At 38.0% G+C, this 23,769-nt stretch overlaps 3 protein-coding genes across 3 annotated transcripts; 2 read left to right on the top strand and 1 right to left on the bottom strand.

The window, feature by feature from the left end:
- Nucleotides 1-138: 138 nt before the first annotated feature.
- si:dkey-75a21.2 (uncharacterized protein LOC794385 homolog) lies at nucleotides 139-5,532 on the top strand. The gene is made up of 7 exons (XM_027139128.2): nucleotides 139-376; nucleotides 1,699-1,810; nucleotides 1,928-2,128; nucleotides 2,965-3,104; nucleotides 3,199-3,465; nucleotides 3,732-3,877; nucleotides 3,957-5,532. The coding sequence occupies exons 1-7, from the start codon at nucleotides 372-374 to the stop codon at nucleotides 4,376-4,378; spliced, it is 1,293 nt and encodes a 430-aa protein (XP_026994929.1). The 5' UTR covers nucleotides 139-371; the 3' UTR covers nucleotides 4,379-5,532.
- Nucleotides 5,533-6,719: 1,187 nt separating this feature from the next.
- si:dkey-110g7.8 (GTPase IMAP family member 8) lies at nucleotides 6,720-17,732 on the bottom strand. Its single transcript, XM_027139126.2, has 5 exons — nucleotides 16,680-17,732; nucleotides 12,012-12,159; nucleotides 9,387-10,109; nucleotides 7,887-8,468; nucleotides 6,720-6,992 (listed from the first exon to the last, which is right to left on the bottom strand). Exons 2-5 carry the CDS (start codon nucleotides 12,040-12,042, stop codon nucleotides 6,940-6,942), a joined length of 1,389 nt encoding a protein of 462 aa, XP_026994927.1. The 5' UTR covers nucleotides 12,043-12,159; nucleotides 16,680-17,732; the 3' UTR covers nucleotides 6,720-6,939.
- On the top strand, nucleotides 15,278-22,861 carry adsl (adenylosuccinate lyase). Its single transcript, XM_027139130.2, has 13 exons — nucleotides 15,278-15,543; nucleotides 17,728-17,931; nucleotides 18,121-18,165; nucleotides 18,613-18,692; nucleotides 18,794-18,965; nucleotides 19,601-19,647; nucleotides 19,800-19,890; nucleotides 20,091-20,160; nucleotides 20,270-20,417; nucleotides 20,946-21,036; nucleotides 21,174-21,263; nucleotides 21,868-22,044; nucleotides 22,709-22,861. Exons 1-13 carry the CDS (start codon nucleotides 15,397-15,399, stop codon nucleotides 22,793-22,795), a joined length of 1,449 nt encoding a protein of 482 aa, XP_026994931.1. The 5' UTR covers nucleotides 15,278-15,396; the 3' UTR covers nucleotides 22,796-22,861.
- Nucleotides 22,862-23,769: the final 908 nt, after the last annotated feature.

The following is a 23,769-nucleotide window of genomic DNA, read 5'->3' as shown; positions in this document are numbered from 1 at the left end:
TTCGTAGTATGCTGTTTTTCTAAGACGAAACACGCCCACTTTACGTCGTGGTAACGAAACCCCTGCGATTTTGCGAATGCCGCTGCACACCCACACCTTTGCACATTACGTCTATCGCGTGAGTCTCAACATTGTAGTCGAGCTTCTGCGAGATTTCAGTACTCAAATCTCTGCGCATGCTTAAGTCTCTGCGCATGCGTGCTTACGCCAGTCTATTTTTCACGGCGTCAATTATTTTTGTTACACCGGTAACTCTTCTGTAGGCTACAACGGAAAATGGCCTTGTGAATGTTTTGAGCTTTAGCTAAAATAGCAAACTTGAACCTAGGGCCACGACGGATAACACTAGCGCACTATAAATACAAAGCAAGATGGTGTAAGTATACTATATTATTTAATTAAGTATTTTGTCTAGTTTAGAAAAGTTTGAACTTTGAATGATTAAAGTTATTTAGCCATGTAGTAGGCCCTGGTTAGCTAGCAGTCTCGCTAGTTGTGTGTTCTTTTCTCTATTTCAACCAGAACGATTCATTAATTTCCCAATAATAAGCGTCTTTAGTCTATATGTATGTCGTGTATCTCTCAGAAGCTTTTGTAGAGAAATAATTTTATTAAAAGGTTCTTAAAGTGAATAATTTGTAACGCTACCAGGTTTGCTTGCTAGCTAGCTAGCTAGCCCAGTTAGCATCGTTTAAACCCGCGTTTCTTGTAATATTGATGGGTTTTATGACTCTAAGGTGGAATCGTTTGGATGGATTTTCAGAGACAATATTAGGATGTTATATACGCAGTTTACCGAAAGTACACAAGACAGTATTTCCGTCCATATAGTCAGAGGTCCAGCAAGATGCTAGCGGCCTCTTGGCTAGAACTTTCATTACCGTGACGTCTGACAAGAACGATACATTTGTTTTGAAACAGACGTTGGTTTGTGTGTTTCAGATGCTTCATTCACTCATGTGGACGCTTTACATTTATACGCTCACGCCACAAATATGCTAAGTTGTCTTCATGGTTTACTTAAGTCCGCAATACTGTGGATTACATGATGTGTAAAGCTTGTATAAGTCAGTGATGTAGAAGTCCACTACGCATACTGAGTACACATGGTGTTTTTTTTAATGACCTAAAGAAAACATCCCACACTGAAAAGCCCCTCATTTTAATATTCATGTGTTACAAAATGTTCAGTGCTTAATTGCTTTTGAAGAATGAATTTCTGACCTGGTCAGAAACATTAACATAGTTCTGTGTTTTGTTAAAGTTCACTTTGATCAGTGTTGGAAACATCTTACACTGAAATGCTATCACTGTCCAATCACAGCTCAAATCCGTACACAGTGATGGGATTTCTAGTTGGTAAAGCAGGAAGAGCCTGACCGCGTCGGTGTCCTGGATGCTTTGCTGTCCATATAAATGAATGCCCCTTTTAATTGTTTATCTTCTTACTTCATTTTTTAACCCCTAATCATCAGGATTTTCAGACATGCAGAGCAATGCAGTGAAGGTTTTCATCGTAGCATGTTTCTTGCAGATCACAAATGAAAAGCAATGCAATCTGCATTTTGTATTTTTTCCCCACAGGTGTAACTGCATTTTGGATCACAGTAACCTATAAACCGTAACTTTTTGACTAGTGGGTAGTAAACAGAGCTGTTGATGGTTGTCTGGTTCAAAACTTTCACGTATTTTTCACAGGTTGGAACGCCAAAACCCTGCCTCAGGCAAACTTAAACCTCGGATTTCAAATAAGGAGCGTTTTCACTGCGTCAATCCAGAGATTAACCTCTCACTGTACCCAGCATTAAAGGTAAGTCCAAACTTTTTGAATAAGGTTTTTTTTTGAAAAACTATACTGAAACCTTGATTGACAAAGAGATGGAGTGTTGGAGTTATGTAGCTAATGATGGTTGTCTGTCTTCTTTAGAACTGGCTTCCATGCAATCATGAATATCACATCTGTGACTACAAGACCATAAGGCAGACTCAGGACCATGTAGATTTCTCTGCCACCATGAGAATGTCTATATCTACTGTTGAAGAAGTACAACAGTGGGTAAAGGACTCAACCATCACCTGGAGGATTGATCGAACCAGACCACCTAAGGGACAGAGAGTTATTTTTAAGGTGGGTTTGCCTTACATTGTAATGTTAGAAGAATTGCTGGGCCGGTAACCCATCTTGGTTTGTATTGTTTTTAATTTTTTTTATAAAAAGTTATGGTTATTTGAATCCACTTATCTTTTCCTAGCTAAGTTCTGGAAATACCCAGCTGGTGCATCCTGATTATGCAGTATGTAGGGTTGGTATGGATAGCCTATTGGTTAAGGTGTTGGACCACCAAACAGATGGTTGTGAGTTCATAGCTCCGGGCCACCAAACTGACACCTGGGCTTTTGAGCAAAGCCCTTATCCTTTAATTACTTGGTTGTATAAAATGAGTAAAAATGTAAGTCGCTGTGGAAGAGGGGTATCTGCCAAATGCTATGAATGTAAATGGTGGCATAAAGCCTACATTCTAGCTAATCGGACTGCATGCTGACTTGCATGACCCACCTGAGGGAATCACTTCTACACAACATTAGCTAGTAATGGAAACATGGTGAGAGTTATATAATGTTGTATGTGGCATGAATGTATATTATGTATTGACAGTAATAAACATCAATCTACATCTTTCACAATCATCATCTTTCCAGTATGTGTGTTATGAAATACAGTTTCATGGATATTGAATTGTTCATCAAAAAAGATTATCCATGCAGCTTTTTGGGTACATTGCCCAGTTGTGGCTAGACGCAAATGGGACAAGTGGGTGTTTATTCTGCAGAATAATGTGTAATTTCCTCACAGGGTTATCTAATGTATTGATTATGAAAAGATTACTTGGACTGGCCAGTAGTTAAAGCTGAACATATAATAGTCACATGTCTTGTAGATGTAACAATATCTAATTTACCTAGGTGGACTACAGATGCCACCACAACACAAAACCAAGAAACACCATGGAACCATCTGGAAGACGGACCAAAAACACAAACTGCCCTGCGAAAATGAGCATAACACTCCATCGTCCACAGGGCAGCAATGGAAGGCAGTGTCGGTACGTAGTTTACACGTGGGATGTTAAAACCCAATACCATGCCATTGCTCCTGCACACTGTAAAAGAAATGTTTTTCTTGTCATGTCTGTCCAGGAGTACAGATCCTCACATGCCAGGTTTCCCAACACTTGTGCACATCACCAATGAGCACAATCATAACTTGCATGTACCGGATGCATTGCGATACAAGGATGTTGGACCAGAAGCCATACTGAAGTTAAAGAAGCTTTTTGAAGTAGGCCATACGCCATCTACAGCCCTGGATGTTTTAAAATATGATCTCCAGCTAGAGCTTGGAGAGGATTATGCATATGCATCAGCAGACAGATCCATCTGCCCTGACATTCAGTTCTGCTACAGGTGACTTATTTTAACTGGTAATAATTTGCATCATGAGAGAGAATAAATTATGAAAACTTTATTACTATAGATTATATAACAATCTATGCTTGTATTTGACTGTGGGGCAATTAAGATTTATAAATGCAGGAAATTCCATATCCCATTTGCTCATTAGTATTAACATACTAACCAGTGTACTACATTTATGATATTAATTGTTCACTTCGTTTTTGTTTTTTTGGGGGGGAGGCTGAAATATTGCATGATTCTCTATCTTTTTACAGACTGTACCACCAAGTTTCTAAGTCTATAAGAGAAGCCAGTCCATCTTCCTCCATTCTCCCCAGCCAAGACACAAGCCCGACCTGGGTGGCAGCTGATCCGACAGGACAGACATGCATCATGGAGCATGAGATTGTCACCACAGAAAGTAAGATGTTTAAACAAGTACAAAGGTATGATTGTGGTATAAATTTTGTGTCTGTTATTTAAGGCAATTTCATGTTCAGTTTCAGAGGTGGACAATCCCACTGACAAGCTGAAATCCTGCTTGTCTGAACTGTGTGACTACATTGAGAAACAGCCGAGTGTGTGGTCTGCAACACAGGACTTTATCAACGGAATTGAACGGCTCCATCACAACCCTGCGAAGCTAGCATCAGCCATGCATGCATTTGGTCGTTACAGCTGTCTCTTAATGAAGAAAAGGGCTAAAACTATGCGTAGGGGTTTTCAGTGTGCTGGACTTGCCATCGCTACCCAGCCTACAGCAATGAGGAGAAAGCAAAAGCCTGGAGGGAGGCGACGGCTGACTGTGGGAAGACAGGGCAACGCGACATCTGGCCTGGACCATGAGTACAGTCAGCCAGAAAAAAGACAGCGATGTTCAGGCTCTCATGGCTATTCACACGGCATGTCAAAAACCAAATAACTAAATTTGCTTTAAACCTTAGTTTTAGTATGGCGGTTGTTGCCCATCATCCATTTGCCTAAGATTCTCCAGACATAGACATGAGGTTAATTACTATTTGATATGGGTGTATTTTTTTTTCAATATATAATTTTTTACAGACATTATAAAATTGGCTTGCATTCTGATTCTGATTGCTCACCTCTCACCACGCCTCTGATTATGCCCACAATATTCCTAAATCTGCACTTATATTTTTGTAGATATCTTTTTTGAGATGTAGCAGAATGGCACAACTCTCACTGTCTGCTCCAACATCTGAATTCCCATACGAGTCATTCTATACATCTGCATATATAAATATACATATTGAAATTTCTTTTTGCTTTATATAAGAACATACAGGTTACTGCTGTTTCAGTGAAATGAGCTGTAGTTCCCTGCCATCATCTCCATCTATAAAACTTTACAAGTTTCACCTTTTTTTTCCACAGTGTGATAGACTGAAGCTAAAATGTGTAGAGAAACAAATGAAAGCTTTGGAAAATGTGTGTGTACATGAATGTGTACTGTACTGTATGCTGTAAAGGTATTCAGTAAGAGGAAGGGATCTTTTGTTAAATGCATCACTGCTCTTGAAAACTGATTTAGTAGGAACAAAAGAGTTTGTGTTGAAAATGTGTATCTGGCAGTGTTCTTAAATAAGTACATTACAAAAATGCTGTTGTGAAAAAGAGGTAATGTTTTGTTAAATGAGCAGTTGAAATTTTATTTATTTATTTTTTTTTTTTTGAAATTTAGTTATTGTATTTTTTGAAGAAGTTTGAATTGAATTCTCCACACTCCGGCTCATGATGTTCTTCTTTTGCTGCAAAACATGATTCATCCTCAAAGGCTTATCCCTTGCCTGGAACCTTGGTTATCTATGCTAAATTATACGATCTTGTGAATAATGAATTTTGTTTTGTTTGTTTTACATAGAGTGGATAATGGTGATATATCAGAATTTAAATTTGTGTAACCATGTTAATAATATGATTGCCTGCTCATGATGGATACCAAGCTTAATCACGCATGATCTGTTTGGTGGATTCAGATTCTGTAACAAGTGCCTAACATCATTGTGCTTACTTAATGGTTAATTGGTAAAGCTAGTAAACACCAGACCAGAAGGAGCCAATGTAGTTGGTACTTTTTACCTATACCTTCCCACACTACATATCTCCCTGACGATCTACACGTACAGCTCGTTAGGATTTACTGACCTGTGCTTGAAACTCATCACATTATGGTGTAGGATTCACAGATGAAACCCAGGGCTCAAACCTTTCAGACTTTTAAATATTTAAACAATATTTAATCTAACCGTGCAAGTTAAAGCAAGAAGCACCTGTTCTGATATCTTTAATCACTTTATAGAGTGGGTGAGGAAATAAAGTGTACTGGGTTCAAAGATGTTTGATAACATTAATGGAACTATGGTGAAATGAAAGCTGCACCACTTATCTATGGGCTCAGAGGGGGAGCGCAGTGGGTACGGAGAAAGAAAAAAAGAAACACACCACCCACACCCTGTGTTCCAATACTTTTGAATAGGGACTGTATGTCAGCAATGTCACATTACTATTTATCAAGAACGAAGCTCTTTTTTGTGAAAAACAACTTCGTATGTATTATCACTCGCATAGCCTTTTCCTCAGCAGGCTTTTTTTTTTTTATCTTTTATACTCATCAGTTGATAAGCTTTGTGCATAGTGCAGACATTTGAGAGCAATGTATTAGAATGAAGAATATAGACCTTGCACCTGTACCTGCTGTTAGTAAATTAATCTACTATATAAATAGATAAATTCAATCAATATAAACAACAAACTTAACACCTGATCAATCTGAATAGAGCAGCCAACACTGCTGTGGTATAAGCAGATTCATGTAGATTATTTTAAATTTTTACACATAAGTGCTACACAAATTTCTGTAGAGAAAAATAAAAATATCTATACAATTTGGACCCTTTTGAAATGTGAAATTTATTTCGTTGAAAAGAGTATGTGCAAAATATTCAGTAGCAAAACACTATATGGTCTGACATGTAAATATAAGCGCTGTATTAAGACTAACAATGATTGCTGGGAGACACACAATGCCTGAGGTTTATTATAGTGCTACTGTAATATATTCAGTTTTTGAGCTGAGCTGTCGGAGTAGCAACATTTTCATCAGTATAACACCATTTTAGCTTACTAATGACACTTTAAGGTAAAATGACAAACAGTGCAATATTCATGACAAAAATCCATTTAGAAACTCTTCTATTAAGAGACTATTCTGTAAGTCACAATTGTAAAGTAAAAGATAAAAAATACTAATATCTATATGATTATATACACGTAGGATATGGAAAAATAAATTATTTTAGATGATAAAGCCAATATTATTATTTAAAAAAGGACAGCTCACTCATCATAATTCAAGTTTCTTCAGAAAACCCCCTTTACTGAAACTTTTGACCAAATAATCAGATTTGAAATGCAAAATGTGTGTTAACATTTGTGTTACAAAAGGGCTGTTCATTTGGTTTCTCACTGCAGAGTGCATTTCTCACACAATGTCTCGTCTTCTTCTTCTTCATACACTGCAAAACAAGGCAGTATGTTATATAGCTGTATGTTAACAAATCAAACCCAATGCAACAATCAAGTGTGAAATAAACCAAAGCAGAAACTACTTTTTTGTCTAATCTCTTGAAACTTGACGGAATAAAGAGGATTCTCTACTGGATTATTTAATGACACAAAGCCAACATTTTTTGCTGATTGTATTAAATTAACAAAGGCTTTTGTTAGGTAACAAGAATTGTTATAAAAGATCTCCACACAAAAGATAAAGTTTAATAATGTAGAGCCACTTGGCATACAAATATACAGAAATTAATGAGCAGATTAACAAAATCCTGTGATTTGTCTTGCATTTTCGAGGCTTTCAGAGCTGCTCTTATTTAACTTTAATCATCGAATTATCAAACCATATTTGATATTATTAGCATTTTTTGGTGGTGTCTTTTTTCTACTTCCTTCTCTTTTCCTACTTTCTATTCAATTGTCTTTCATTTTAACTGGTCACTAGAGCTGGATGTAGGGCTGAGAATAAACATGCACACACACACTAAAAATGTTTACAAATTATATATATATATATATATATATATATATATATATATATATATATATATATATATATATATATATATATTCCAAAAAAATTTTTTGGAAAATTTATTTTAAAAAAAGATTTATCCTATTTGATTTGAGCACTGTAAATGTTCAATGTTTTTTTTAAATGTAAAATTTCTAATAAATTAAATAAAAAATAAGTAATTTATCTAAGAGTAGTTTTGTTTTTTTTCTTTAGACACCAACCATTTTGGTGCATGACTACTTTATACTGTATTATGCAGAATCTACTGTATCTACCAAACACTCATTTGCAATATGAGAATTATGTTATTCAAGAGGACAGACGTACTCACATTTGACAGGTAAGAACGGCTGTTCTTCATTCTGTGCCACCATTTCTTCTACTTTAAGCAGAAGCTCACCGACCTGTTCTTGACCCCTCTTTACATTAGTGCTGTCCAGCACATGATAGAAATTCAAGCAGTGCTCCATCAGCCTCAACAATTGCCCACCATCTCTTTGGAGATGCTCCTCAATCGGTGTACAGCCTAGCCAGTCACCACAAGAGAACAGTACTATGGTGTGGAAAGAGGCGTCCTCACCAAACATCTCCAAGTGGCTCTTAAGGGCTCGTCTCTTCCTGGTAGTGAGAGTGGAAATGACTGGAATGACCAGTAAGAGAGCATGTGGTCCAGGGTGAAGCAGACCCGCCCCTCGTTTGATTTCCTTTCTGACAGAACGAGGCGTGCGATGGACGGAAGACCAGTCCCAGCCTGGTGTGTCCACTATTGTCACACGCCGCCCATTAACGTGAGCCTGATGGCGCAAAGACACTTTGGTATGAAAACCAGATTCAAACTTGTGTGCACCCAAGATCATGTTTCCTGCTGAACTTTTGCCTGAGCCTTGCCATCCCACTAACAGCATGCGCAACTCTGAGAGCAAGAGACAGATAGAAGGACGGGTAGAGAGAAAAAACCCCACAAAACATGCCAAATACAAACATTAGCAGGACAGTGTGAAACAGGACGTACTATATGAATCATGTATTATTACACTGTTAGGGAAAAAATGTTTTCAGTGTTGGTAAAAGAATTTTAGGTAACAAACCATCTCTTAAAATGAGACTTGTATGAGACTTGTAGAATTCTAGATCTTACCTGTTTTTTTTTTTTATTATTATTATTATTATTTTTTATTTTAGATTATGCTTATTAAATTTGTACAGTTGTAAACCACACTGCAGCAAAAAGTCTTTCATTTCAAAGGCATGTACAATTTCACCTTATTAGAACATTAACAGTGTGACTGATAACACTCTCCTGTGAGTCTATAATGCTACCCTGTGATACAGCATGATCAGCAGTTCAAAACAATGCAGTTGACTGACTTTACATGAATGTGAGGGTGCATGAGGTAGAATTTGTTCTCCACAGTTAGTAGCTGGGGAGTGATAGGGTGAAGAGCTGGGTTTTTATGGGAAAAATGGAAGGACAACACATGGGGATAAATGATACAGCTCTGTATTAAGAGAATAAATGACAAACAGTACATTCTACCCTGCAGTATGGCAGTATATCCTCTTGTTTTTAATAGTTTCACAAAACCATGGTCTGCAAATATAAAGGTCAAACTTCACATAGATAACACGGACAAACAACGAAATAAGAAAATGCTTGCTTTTCACATCCCCTTCAATAAATTTAATTACTTTTGCTGTATGATTCTTTTCATATTTGGTGTAAGTGCTGCTTTAGCTGAAAAGTATAGTATTGCCAGAGATAAGGGTCAGAAATCATAAATGTTGCAGCTTAACTATAGATACAATACATAAAACTATGAGTAGAACTCACCTCGTGGTGGTGATCTAAACATTGGTGATGTCACCTCTGTATCACCAGTGAACATTCGCATTTGTTCTTCCTCTCCCTCTTCTTGCAACATCCATTTGCTTGAATGTGTCTCAATCCTCTCATTCATTGCAAAGAAGGATCCCTCATTCTCCTGCACCATTTCTTCCAACTTTTGCAGAAGTTCATTAACTTGTGTGCAGTTGTCAGTGCAGGTGTTGTCCAGAGCATGATATCGGTTCCCACACCTGTCCACCAATCTCTGAAGTGCCTTTCCACCTTCTGTGATAAACTCTTCTATGGTGTTGCCCCAGAGCCTATCTGCCCTGGTGAACAATACTATAGAGAACTTCCACACGTCTGTCCCGGCTGCCTCCATGCGATCCACCATGCCCTTTCTGTGGTGTTCAGTAAATGGCTCTCCAATTGGCACCACCAGCAGGACAGCATGGATACCTGGGTAACACAAGTGCCTGATATAGGCCACTGTGGAGTTCTGGCTGTCCAGCTTTTCTCCTGCTGCATCTCCATTATCCAAATTCCATCCAGGTGTGTCCACCACAAGAAGATGGCCGCTTCCCAATGTCTTTGTGTAGAGAACAGGTTCTTCTGTGCAAGGCCTGTTCTGAATATCCTCTTGGCCAGTAATGGTGATGCAGGATGAGGTCTTCCCAGTGCCACGATACCCCAGCAGAAGGATATGCCTCTTTGGCAAACAAGGTGACTCTAACACAAAAAGGGAAATGGTAACAACAGAAGGAGTGAGGTGAAGCAACAGAGGTGAAGCAACATTTTGAAGCAGAAACCAAATCACAGTTGTCAGGTTTTATTCAAAGTAAATGAGCCAGTATGTAATCCAGGCGGGGACCTGTATGAAGACACTGTGATGGCAGAGATTATTAGCCAGTTATTTATCTATTATACCAATTAGTTAGAATTCAGAAATAGTCAGAATTTCATAAAAAAATATATGCAAACAAATATGCAGTCTAACAATATTCGAATGGTCTTGCAAAAGCCGGTTCTTTTGTAGTCTTCTAGATATATCATGACAAAATCTCAAAAGTAAGCAAAGCTTCTTTTAATTCCAGGACCAGGGAAAGTGTCTGATTTTAGAATTACGCATTCTAAAATCATCACTGCCTGATGACAGATGAGAAAGATTGGCAGGCAGTTTGTGATCCAGTTCATCCCATAGATGTTCAGTGTAGTTAAAGTTAGGGCTCTGTGCAGGCCACTCGACCATGTGTTCATGGATCTTGCTTTGAGCTCAGCAGAACAGTCATGATGGAACAGTTTTGGCCGCTTTAGTTTCAGGGAATAGGAGCTCTTAATGCTACAGTATACAAAGACATTCTAGAAAATTGTGTACATGTTCTTTTTTAGAAGTCCCACATATAGGTGTAATGGCCAGGTGTCCACATACCTTTGCCTGTATTTCCATACTTCCAAGAATCCCTTAAAAGTCTGAAGCATCCATGTTTTTTTTTTTTTTTAGAATCACCAAAGGTTCTTTGTTGGGTGGGGTAAAAAAGGCAAGTGAAAATGAAAAAATGTGCATTTTATTGTGCTTTCACACTAAATGCTGGCACAAATCAGAATTGTTAAGATGACATTATAAAATCACAAAACATTGCTACCATTGATTTTATTGCCTTTACAGCTTGCACCAGTGCAGCTCAGTGTTATGCATAAAAGTATGTTGACATCTCTTAAAAGAACATGATCTCAAAGTTTATGACAGTGGCATGGTTGTTAGTGGTTGGCTGTGGCATGGCTAGTTTGAGTGTTTAAAAATCTGATCTGACAATTAGGTACACAACACTCTAGACACTACTGTACCATCGTTTGGTCTTTTTTTTTTACTAATCTTCTACTGGCCAGTTTTGATGCTTTTGTCCCCACTATACCCTTAGATTCCTGTTCTTGGCTTACAGGAGAGGAAACCATTGTGGTCTTCAGATGTTCCCATCTGCCTCAAGGTTCGGAATGTTTTGCATCCTGACATGCTTTTCTGCTCAACATGGCTGTAAAGAGAGGTTATTTTCTTGTCATAGTATTCCTGTCATTACAAACAAGTCAGGAAATTGTCTTCTGAGTCTTCTTACCACATCATTCTGTGTGAAAGGCTGTAGTACTCAAAGCAGCCCATCTGGGACATCCATACCACTATCAAAGTCAATAAGATCTGTGATATTTGGATGCGTGTGTATAGCATAGACTACAGTACTCAGTTCACTCAGTAAATTCTCTGCATGTGATTAGTCAGACGCAATACAAGACACTGGATTTTTTACCAAACAATGATTAATGAAAACCTGTGAGTCTAGATTTAAAAAAAAACATGTGAACTTATCAAATAGTAAGTACAGTCCCACAGGTTCTTTCAAAATATAATTATTCTAGCATTCTAGATGTGGTCTACACTGAACCATTTGTGAAAGAAAAAAAAAACCCTCTGGATCCCCAGTGGGACACAGCAACAATGTTACAAAAAATGCTAGAGTCACAATGATCGAGACAGCATGCTGGACAACTCAGAGAAAGAGGAACTGCACATAGGCAGTGCCAGGTGTGTGCGAGACATGCGCACATATTGAGGAGGATTATGTTTATGTAGAGACTTACCAGGATTTGAGCCGAAGGGAACTGTAGCCATCTTTGTGCTGAGCTGCAGTTCCTCTGTATACCCCCTCCTACCCCCTTTCTCTCTCTCATCGCATTCTCTCCTTCCTCTTCAGCAGTATCCCCGCCCCACACTTCTATAGAACCTGCTCTGTGGAGGAAATCACATGTTTCTGATCAGATGGGTAAAGAGGAAATGTGATGATAATATTAAAAAAGGAATTATCTGACAGTTGTGTGGCACCTGAGCTCCAGGAAATCAACCACTGCAATGACTTGTTTTAATTTATCCAGCTAGATCCTGAATGCCCTAAATGCTCAGTATCAGATAGCTTCTCAAGTGTGTTGCACACTGATTAAGTATATGTCTACACAGTAGAACAAAGTGTGTCGATTCTGTATTTTGTGATCGATTTATTATTTGTACTGGTAAAGACTTGAAATGTTTTGCTAGGAGATAAAATGGCCCGTTATTATTTTACAAAAGCCATGTTATTTTTTTATGTGCTCTGTCTCTAATTCTAATTTTTTTTATGTGCTCTGTCACTAATTCTAATTTTTTTATGTGCTCTGTCTCTAATTCTAACTTTTAATATTACTAAGGGAAGGGAAAATCTTGATGCTACAGAACACAATGACCTTTTCGTCAAAAAATGTGATTAAAATATTGTGGTAACAGTTTGGGGAAGCACCGCATATGGCTTTGAAAATTAGGTGAACAAATTCTTTTGACCATGTTGTACTTTTGTTTATGTCAGATGTCAGTATCAACAACAAGGACAGAAATCAGTTATTTTAATCATTTATGCTATGATCTAACGTCAACACATTTTGATATATCAATGGCATGTTACGTTATAAAACCAGATCTACAGTTCACTTATCTTTCCATAATCATTCATCACTTGTCACTTAATGGCCTGGATCGTAGAGTAAAATGTAATAAATACACAATTCTGATTGGTTAATCTTGTTTCTTCCCAGCTGGTAGCAAAAAAAAAAATAAAAAAATTACTCAAACTAAGTGATATAGTCATTTGTTCATTTGAGGTTTGGTATGGCTTGGGAATTATCATATGTATGATTATGGTTTATGAACAATTACGAATATCATTGTTTTGCATAGTAATTGTGTTGTAATGTTTATATAAAAAGCCACACTCTATGCACACTGTGTTACTAATTCACAATTAAACATTTGAAACTGGAAATTATTTCAGCCCCCCATAAATAATAAACAAACAAATAATAATAATAATAATAATAATAATAATAATAATAATAATAATATTAATAATAATAATAATAATAATAATAATGGGGGAGTTGTTGTATTTGGTAAGGATCACTGACCGCGATTTAACCAAATACAAAGTATTTGTTTAATTTCCATTTATTAATTTGTGTGTGTGTGTGTGTGTGTGTGTGTGTGTGTGTGTGTGTGTGTGTGTGTGTGTGTGTGTGTGTGTGTGTGTGTGTGTGTGAGAGAGAGAGAGAGAGAGAGAGAGAGAGAGAGAGAGAGAGAGAGAGAGAGAGAGAGAGAGAGAGAGAGAGATTATGACTGGTGTTTATTATAAGTGTTTGTTGCCTTTTTGGACTCCTTCATTCATTTTTTGTAATGTTGCTCCCATTTAAAACAATTCGGCTCAAGTCAGCCATTTTTAGTGTCATGATTGAGGACAATGTCCCGTCCAGAGACCATTGAAAATACCCTCGCTAATGAATGTTTTTTTTAATTGGTTGTTGCGTTAAATCTTACCCAGATAGTGCTATTTTCTGATTGGCTATTTTGTAGCCTCTTTTTTGATTGGCTGATAAGTGGCATCATTTCAGTAATCGTCTTGTTAACTCAGGTGAGAATGTTGACGCGCACAAGGCTGGAGATCATTACTGTATGTCAGGCTGATTGGGTTAGAATGGTATACTTGACATGTTAAAAGGAGGGTGATGCTTGAAATCATTGTTCTTCCATTGTTAACCATGGTGACCTGCAAAGAAATGTGTGCAGCCATCATTGCGTTGCATAAAAATGGCTTCACAGGCAAGGATATTGTAGCTACTAAGATCAACAATCTATAGGATCATCAAGAACTTCAAGGAAAGAGGTTCAATTCTTGTAAAGAAGGCTTCAGGGCGTCCAAGAAAGTCCAGCAAGCACCAGGATCGTCTCCTAAAGAGGATTCAGCTGCGGGATCGGAGTGCCACCAGTGCAGAGCTTGCTCAGGAATGGCAGCAGGCATGTGTGAGCGCATCTGCACGCACAGTGAGGCAAAGACTTTTGGAAGATGGCCTTGTGTCAAGAAGGGCAGCAAAGAAGCCACTTCTCTCCAAAAAAAACATCAGGGACAGATTGATCTTCTGCAGAAAGTATAGTGAATGGACTGCTGAGGACTGGGGCAAAGTCATATTCTCCGACGAAGCCCCTTTCCGATTGTTTGGGGCATCTGGAAAAAGGCTTGTCAGGAGAAGAAAAGGTAAGTGCTACCATCAGTCCTGTGTCATGCCAACAGTAAAGCATCCTGAGACCATTCATGTGTGGGGTTGCTTCTCATCCAAGGGAGTGGGCTCACTCACAATTCTTCCCAAAAACACAGCCATGAATAAAGAATGGTACCAAAACACCCTCCAACAGCAACTTCTTCCAACAATCCAACAACAGTTTGGTGAAGAACAATGCATTTTCCAGCACGATGGAGCACCGTGCCATAAGGCAAAAGTGATAACTAAGTTGCTCGGGGACCAGAACGTTGAAATTTTGGGTTCATGGCCTGGAAACTCTGCAGATCTTTATCCCATTCAGAACTTGTGGTCAATCCTCAAGAGGAGGGTGGACAAACAAAAACCCACTAATTCTGACAAACTCCAAGAAGTGATTATGAAAGAATGGGTTGCTATCAGTCAGGATTTGGCCCAGAAGTTGATTGAGAGCATGCCCAGTCGAATTGCAGAGGTCCTGAAAAAGAACGGCCAACACTGCAAATACTGACTCTTTGCATAAATGTCATGTAATTGTCGATAAAAGCCTTTGAGACATATGAAGTGCTTGTAATTATATTTCAGTACATCACAGAAACAACTGAAACAAAGATCTAAAAGCAGTTTAGCAGCTCACTTTGTGCAAACTAATATTTATGTAATTCTCAAAACTTTTGGCCACGACTGTACAAGGATGTACTGGTTTAGTGGACGGTGAGAAACTACAAATAGGGAGGAAAACCGCGGAACTGGCAACAATTGGTTCTACTCCCCAGTCCAGTAGATGGCACCGTCATAAACACTGCAGGAGATGACGAAGAAGGTGAAACGTATGAGAAAAGAAGAAAAGTGAAAACGTGCTTGTTTTCTTCTGTATCCATAGAGAACATTTGGAAACCTTCATCTCACCGTGATGGAAGGGTCTGTGGACGAGTTCATGAAGTATCGCTCTCCTCTGGTCTCCCGCTATGCCAGCAAGGAAATGTCGTATAACTTCAGTGATAGAAGGAAATTCACAACATGGAGAAAGTTGTGGATCTTTCTGGCCAAGGCAGAGAAGGTTATCTGGTTTTACATACTATCTAAATACATATTCTTGTATTATGGAACAAAGTGTAGCGTTTAACTTGTTATTAATCCTGTTTTTAAAGAAACACTTAAAGTTCATGACCTTGTAGGAGTCTCAAGCATCTCAAGTTGCTGACAGCTATAAATAGTGTTATGGAGGTCTTTTAACACACACAGATCATACACTAGAGCAGCCAGTGCAGTGGTGTAACAGTCTGCCTTGGGGATAGGCACATGTTTTATTCTTATTAGCAAGAACTGATTTCTGAACTTGTCTGTGTCAGAATGCTACGAGAAAATCAGGATTCAGAAATGCATCTTATTGCAAAACTTGTAGAGATGAGCCCAAGCACTCAGTAAGGATCAGAGTCATTATCTTAAGCAAATCCTCCTGATAAGACATTAGCTCGTAACTGTGATCATCAGCAAAAAACAAACAAACAAACCCCTACTTAATCATGTTTGGCTGTGGCTGATCCCCTTCGATTAAATCAGAATCAGCTTTATTGCTAGGCATGTTTTCACATGCGAGGAATTTGTTTTAGTGACAGAAGCTCTACAGTGTAACAGAATGACATGTACAGTATAGACGAAATTGTATGTACACAATTACATGTGTGAAATGTGCAGTTGAAATATAAATATACAAATATAGGCAATTTGTATGTACAAATGTGCAAGTGTTAGAAAAATGTGCAATTGAATTATACAATATGTACAATTTGTATGGACAGATGTGCAAGTATGAAATGTGCAATTGAAGTATACATAGTACAAATGTGCAAGTGTGAAATGTGCAATTGAAGTATACATAGTACAAATGTGAAATGTGCAATTTTTTATTTTCTTGCCTTTTTCTGCCTTACAGAAAGGCATATCTTCATATTTAGGTGACACATATTTACAAGAAGGGTATTCACTTGTATATTGCATGTGCATAATCATTTTATTAGCCCTGTCTAACTGTATTAATCCACTTCAGAAAACTTGGACACTTCACAGTGGAGATGTTGGTATTCATGTGATTTTTAAATACCATTTAACACAGACACACACAGTAACCCTCAAATTTACAGTATCGACAATCTTTTTCTACCAGTGAAATAGTGGAACCGGTAAATAACTTACTGTGATGTCTTTTTAGGTGTAAAATGCCATTTCTGAGCCTGGTGGAAAAGTTGTGTGTGTGTATTAAATTTAATCCTTTAGAAAAGCCTTTTATTCAAAGTGTCTTACAAATGATGCAGTACAGGCAAATCTGTAAAAAAAAAAAAAGAAGCAGAGGACAATACAAACAGGGTTTCTATACAAGATTTGTAATCTGAGTGCTACAGGAACAAAGTGCACAGAGGTGGTGGTGTTTTTTTGGAGTGTGGATAAGTTAGGGTTAGTTAAGTGTTCAGAGAAGAGGTGGGTCTTTAACTTTTTTCAACCAAGTGACTGATTTGCTGTCCAGATTGTGGTTGAAAGTTCATTCTAACACTGTGGGACAGTATTAACTGCTCTAGAAAGGGACGTCCTGCCTCACTGAGCAAGCTCTATTAAATACATGTAGATTTCAGTGGCGCCGGTGGGGTGGGGTTTACGGTGTGGCTAAAATACATTGTACAATACAAACCTACAATTTTGGAATCCTGATTTGCTTTAAGTTTTGGATGTGTCTTATTCAGAATAGAATATATATGCACTTGTAGTTCTGACAGTTGTCCATGGTTGTGATGTGTTTATGAAAGAACTGGCATTGGTATTTTGTTCTAATGTCTCTAGGCCTTTGTTCAGATCATTATTGACATCAGTAAAGTCTGAAGTAGAGACCGCACACTTTTCATTAAGACAGCAAGAAATGCTGTTTATTCTGGTCATTTGCATACCCTCATCTCATCTATTGGTGTAAGTCTTCTGTCTTCTCTATATTTCAAATGGTGTGTTAAAAGTTCACTCTATAATATATGTGTATGCATGTGCTTCTTAAAGAGAAATGTGTAGCATGTTGCGTATGTAGTTATTTTAAACCTCACATTTACTGTGTGAAAATGTCAGTGTGAGAGACTGAGTGTCCTGGACATTTGCCCTGTACTTTTGACACGCATGCACACAGACACCGCTCAGGGAGTAGAGACAGCAGTGTATAGCATTCTAAACATGCATGTGCATATTTAATTTTCTCACACTACAGGAGCTGGGGCTGCCTATCACTGATGAGCAGCTGAGAGAGATGGAGGCTCATGTGGAGGACATCGACTTTGCCATGGCAGCTGAGGAGGAGCGCAAACTTCGTCATGATGTCATGGCCCACGTCCACACCTTTGCCCATTGCTGCCCCACTGCAGCTCCCATCATCCATCTGGGTGCTACATCCTGTTACGTGGGAGACAACACAGTAAGAAGGAGCTCCTACCTGCAACCATGGAGGAAGGAAAATAAAGATAATTTACTGCCTGAAACTGGAGTGTATTAATAGAAAATTGCAAAAACTGGCAGCTGTATATTTCAAGAGAAGTAAATACTGAAACAGTCCACATATTTGCACTGATGGAATTAATGCAAAGTGGATCTCTTCCCTCACCAGGACCTGATTATGCTTCGTGATGGATTTGACATCCTGCTGCCCAAGGTGACTCTAAAACAAGCTTTAAGGAATGTTGTAGGGAACAAAACATGTTCATGCTGTTATAGGAAAATAAAGAACAGGCTTGTCTGATGCTCCCTGACACAGAAGAGAACAGACTTTTATTCCTCTTATGGCAAAGCAGTTTGTTACTTTTAGGGGACAAAAATAGTTTCTCGCTTGTTATCTCTTAAAAAGGTAGTTCAACATTTGCAAGCAATAGAGTGGTGTTGCATAAAACACGATTATTAAGTAGTGGTAATTATTAATTAATTAATTATTAATATCATTTTCTACTTCATATCAGTTTCTTCTAGTTGGTTTATAAGTATTGTATTTAAAAAAGATATAACAAAAAGATATGATGATATGCACCATATCTCAGAAAAAAAATGTATTGACATTATTGATGTATTGTCATCTGTCTAACTTTCTTCTGCTCTCTCCCTTCAGTTGGCCCGTGTTATTGATAGATTGGCTAATTTTGCCGAAAAATATGCTGACTTGCCAACTCTGGGCTTCACCCATTACCAGTGAGTGTGTTTCTCCTCACCACTTCTAATGTCTATTCACATTTATGTAGAAATCCCTATTGAGTTGTTGGCTACTATTCCTTTTTGTGTTTTTCTCTCAGGCCAGCTCAGCTGACTACAGTGGGCAAGCGAGCATGTTTGTGGCTGCAGGATCTGCTCATGGACATGCGCAACCTTGAGAGAGCTCAAGGAGATCTGCGTTTTCGAGGGGTGAAGGGTACCACAGGGACCCAAGCCAGCTTCCTGCAGCTCTTTCAGGGGGATCATGATAAGGTGAACACCAAATGACTTTGAGCAGATAGATAGAGGAGACGGCTTTGTCTCTCAAAATAAAACGCAAAAAAACGAAATTGCTGTATGGACCACCTACATCTGTTTTGTTGCTAACTTAACGATTTTATCCACTGCATTTTATGCATGCAGTTTATTTATTACAAAACTGTGTATTGATCAGTGTGACCTGACTATTGTACAGTACAGTTTTGCTCTTTCTTGCACTCCTTTTATAAACACACACACACACAACAGTATTAGCACTGCACCAACTCTATAAGGCTGAATTGACCAAAGCTAATTGACTGAAGATTTGATAGAAATGGACATGTTCTGTATAGATCGCTTAAACCTGAGAAGTGGGGTCCACTGGACTTTGTGGCCCATAAAGCATAATGGTTATATGTATTTTTGTGTATTCTGTGCCATATTAATAAACATAAAAAGGTCTAATAAAGCTTATTGTGCACATTTACATAATTTGTTTAATATTTGAAAATCTTTCAAATAAGCGTTTGAGTTTTTTTTTTTTAAGAGCTCATTTAGAGTGTTTTTTTTTTTGTTTGTTTGTTTTGTTATACATTTTTCCCCCATTTCTTTTATAATTAATATTGATCCTCTTATTTCTCTGACAGGTGGAGGAACTGGATAGAAAGGTGACTGAAATGGCTGGATTTAAAAAGTGAGTGTGACGCTGGTCATTATGAAGTTACTAAATTTTGAGTCAGTCGATACACCCAACTAAATTCAGATGTTCTTGTTAACAGTGACTCGTAATGTTTGTCAAATTTCCCTGGGCTTCATTTTATGCACTTCATCATTATCCTGTTTTAGGTCATATTTAGTGACAGGACAGACATACAGCCGTAAAGTGGATGTTGACTGTTTGACTGTGCTGGCTAGCTTGGGATCCACTGTACACAAGGTTAGTGTTAGATATACACCCACACACACACCACCACTTTTCATCCTTGGTGTAGCATTTTTCAGTAGGCACAACCGATTATACACTGAACATGTTAAACAGGTGTTTCATGGTTGTTTCTCTAACCTCTATGTAACTGAAGTGAAACAGCATGACAGTTTGTATCATTGCAGTAGTGTCTAATGTGTGTTCTCTTGTAGATTTGTACTGATATCCGTCTACTGGCTAACCTCAAGGAGATCGAAGAACCATTTGAGAAAGAGCAGATAGGCAAGTAAGCATGTTTGTGTGGCACTTTGCTGAGCTCCTAGTATGAAACCATGCAGCACACTTGACTAAATATAAAAAAAAATAAATAAATAAAAATTTTGTGTATCAGGTTCAAGCGCTATGCCGTATAAGAGGAACCCCATGCGTGCAGAGCGCTGCTGTAGTCTGGCTCGGCACCTGGTGACGCTGGTGTTTGATCCTCTGCAGACTGCCTCAGTGCAGTGGCTGGAAAGAACCCTGGATGACAGCGCAAACAGGTGAGCATACACACGCCATGTTTTATATATACAGTATTGTAAACATTTCCATTATACTATGGCAAATAGATGGACGTTTTCAATTGGACAAAATCTTGCTAAAAGCTTTTTTTTTTAAAACACAGCATGGAATTTGGTCTCTAAAATAAATAATCACCTTTCTTTCTTCTCCACTTTTCCTGAGGGTTTCCTGGGGTTTCCTGAGCTATAGATATTTAATAAGTGATGCACACAGCTCGTATTTCATTAAGCCACTTTACTGTTTAATTGCCTTGCTACGAAAGCATTTTTATCCAAATCTATTTTAATCATTGAATTTTTTGCTACTTTCACCCACCATGATAAACATGTTACCTCTGAACTCTGAGCCACACTTTACCAAATCATACTTTAAATCACAGCGTCTCATCTGGGCTAATCTCTGTTCTAATCTACCTACCTGATAGTGAGTTGTAACTGAAAGATCCAGCAGTATGAAAGAAAAAGAACGACCGTCTCTCTAATTTCTCTCTTTACTTGTGTGTGTAGGAGAATCTCCCTGCCTGAGTCCTTCCTCACAGCTGACATCATCCTCAGCACCCTACAGAATATCACTGAGGGTCTAGTGGTCTATCCTAAGGTGTGTGCATGTGCACAGTTTAATTTAGACTGTCATTCATAATAACCTAAATGCCTTAATGTATTTATTTTTTTTTTGGTCTGTGTTTCTCACAATCTGCATTGTTTTTAATCTTACATTTCTGGTGCATTCTGTAGGTGATCGAGAGGCACATTCGCCATGAGCTGCCCTTTATGGCTACTGAGAACATTATCATGGCCATGGTGAAGGCAGGAGGGAACAGGCAGGTATGAACCTCTGTGTAGCCTTATTACTATCTGCTTTCTTGTGCTCAATATTAAACTATGCAGTTTTAGTTCTAGTGGTCTGTGTAGTATGTGTTGTTTTAAGGTGGTTCTCACATTGGACACAGCTGAATCAGTGTGATTGTTCTGGCCTTCCACAGTGATGTTTCAGACTCTCTTGATTCTATTTGTGTTCTTCCTACAATATAAAAAAAAAAAAAAAAAACGTGCATGGAGAATATACTACGCATGTATTGTAGAAACTAACAACAGCTAAAACTGAATAATTAAGTTGTGGATAGATGGAAATTGCAGTACAGTTCTAGTACAAGTAGTCTCGAGTTCAGTACCTAGATGCGCTTCCTGGTCAGTATGACAGCTTTCAAATTATCAAATTTTTTTGCAGAACTTGCTAAATATCAGACACTGAGTGTCCCAGTGTGAAAGCACTGTATGTAGCCCTATAGTTCTAGAGGAAAGTTAGTTTGTGGTATTGTACCAGCTGTATATGGTTGAAATGACTGTACTTGGACTGTATTTATAAATTATGTATAACCAAATATTTGATATCCTGATTCCCATCTTTTTCCCCCTTTTGGATACCCAGGATTGCCATGAGAAGATCCGAGTGTTATCTCAGCAGGCAGCAACTGTGGTGAAGCAGGAAGGAGGGGATAATGACTTCCTGACTCGAGTGCAGGCTGACACCTATTTTGCTCCTATACTTAACCAGCTAGATGCCCTTCTCGAGCCTAAAACCTTTATTGGCAGAGCCCCACAACAGGTTTACACACTTAGTCTCACAAATCCATACCAAAGGCTATTCAGCTCCTTGCCTGGTGTAGTTCTTTTCACATAACGCCCATGAAGCTGAGGTTTCATTTTTAAGTGGTAGGTAGGGATAAGCATAAGTATTAAAATAATATTCTATATTTATATTTTATAAATTGAAACTCTGTCTACTAGCATATCTGATACTGTCACTTTAGGAGCTTCAACACCCTATGACAGCTGAAATTGTGACGGCTGAACTGGTTTAATCTGTGGAAAATATACACTATAACCAAATATACTGTATTTACACTATGTTAAGAGTATAATGTAAGGCACTGGGTTGGGTGTTCTGCCTCCTTGTGTCATACCATAAATATAGAGCATAAGAAAAATGAATAAGAAGCTGTTCAGGATGCTGTCTAAATACTCATAGATGGCAGATTGTGGGTCATGGGTAAGATTTTAAACAAGAAGTTAATCAAATTGATGATTAGAAAATATTACTGTGGGAAGGTGAAATATTTACTGAACAGTAACTATGATGTTCTGTTTTTTTTGGGGGTTTTTTCCTCCTCAATTTCTATCCCTATGTCCTGCATGGTGTCTGGTCAAGCAAAAAAGCTCAATTTGAGATATTTGTGATGCATAGTGTCTCATCTCCCTCTGTCTGACAGGTTGCCAGATTTCTCTCTGAAGAGGTTAAACCTGTGCTCGAGCCCTATAAGAGTAAGATGGATATGAAGATTGAATTGGAGCTCTGAGAGACTCACTCACACACAAGTCCTTGTAAACAAAATAATGAAAAAAATAAATCAATTTCAAAACAACACTCAGCCCTTCAATATCAAGAGTTTAATGTGTAGGTGGAGTTTATCACTAATATGTAATTAGTAAGGTGTGTCCAGGTGCATTGGGACAAAACGGTTTGGACTTTTGAGGGTAATAATAAGGAGTGAAGTTAATCAGTGCCAGAAGCTCACAGATGGGCAAATATACCATCAGACCCGTGGTGAAAGAACTATATTTTTAAACACAACATCTTCCATATTTTAAAAGCACATTAATTACACTACAATGAAGGTCTAAATATATATATATGTATATTTATAAAAAAAATACATATATATATATTTAGACCTTCATTGTAGTATATTTATGTATCATTGTATATATATATATATTAGTCATTTTATTAGGAACACCTGTACAAATACTCATTCATCCTGTTATTTATTCAGCCTGTCATGTGGCAGCAGTTCAATGTGTAAAATTATGCAAATACATGACAGCAGTTCTGGGTAATGTCCACATCAGCCATCAGAATGGAGTACAAATGTGATCTCCATGATTTTGACAGACTCACTAAAACAGGACGGTTGAATATTAGAAAAGATCTATTCAATTCTTTTTCTTGGCTAACAGAGGTAGGACCCAATGCTGCCTTCTGCTGTTAAAGCTCATCCACCTCAAGGGTTGATGATATTTGTATGCTGACATACTTTTCTGCTCACCACAGGTGGAAAGTGATAGCTCAGTGGTTTAGGTGTTGGACAATTGATTGGATGCTTGTGAGCTTGAATGCAAGGGCCACCAACTAACCTTGTGCAATGCCCTTAACCCTTAATAGCTCAGTTGTATAAAATAAGATAAATATAAGTTGCTCTGGATAAAGGTGGCTGCTAAATGCTGTAAATATAAAGAGGGATTATTTGAGTTAATGTATATTTATTATATA

This window comes from Tachysurus fulvidraco, chromosome 15, assembly GCF_022655615.1.
Source record: "Tachysurus fulvidraco isolate hzauxx_2018 chromosome 15, HZAU_PFXX_2.0, whole genome shotgun sequence".
Lineage (NCBI taxonomy): Eukaryota > Metazoa > Chordata > Actinopteri > Siluriformes > Bagridae > Tachysurus > Tachysurus fulvidraco.
This window is presented reverse-complemented; position numbering and strand designations above follow the sequence as displayed.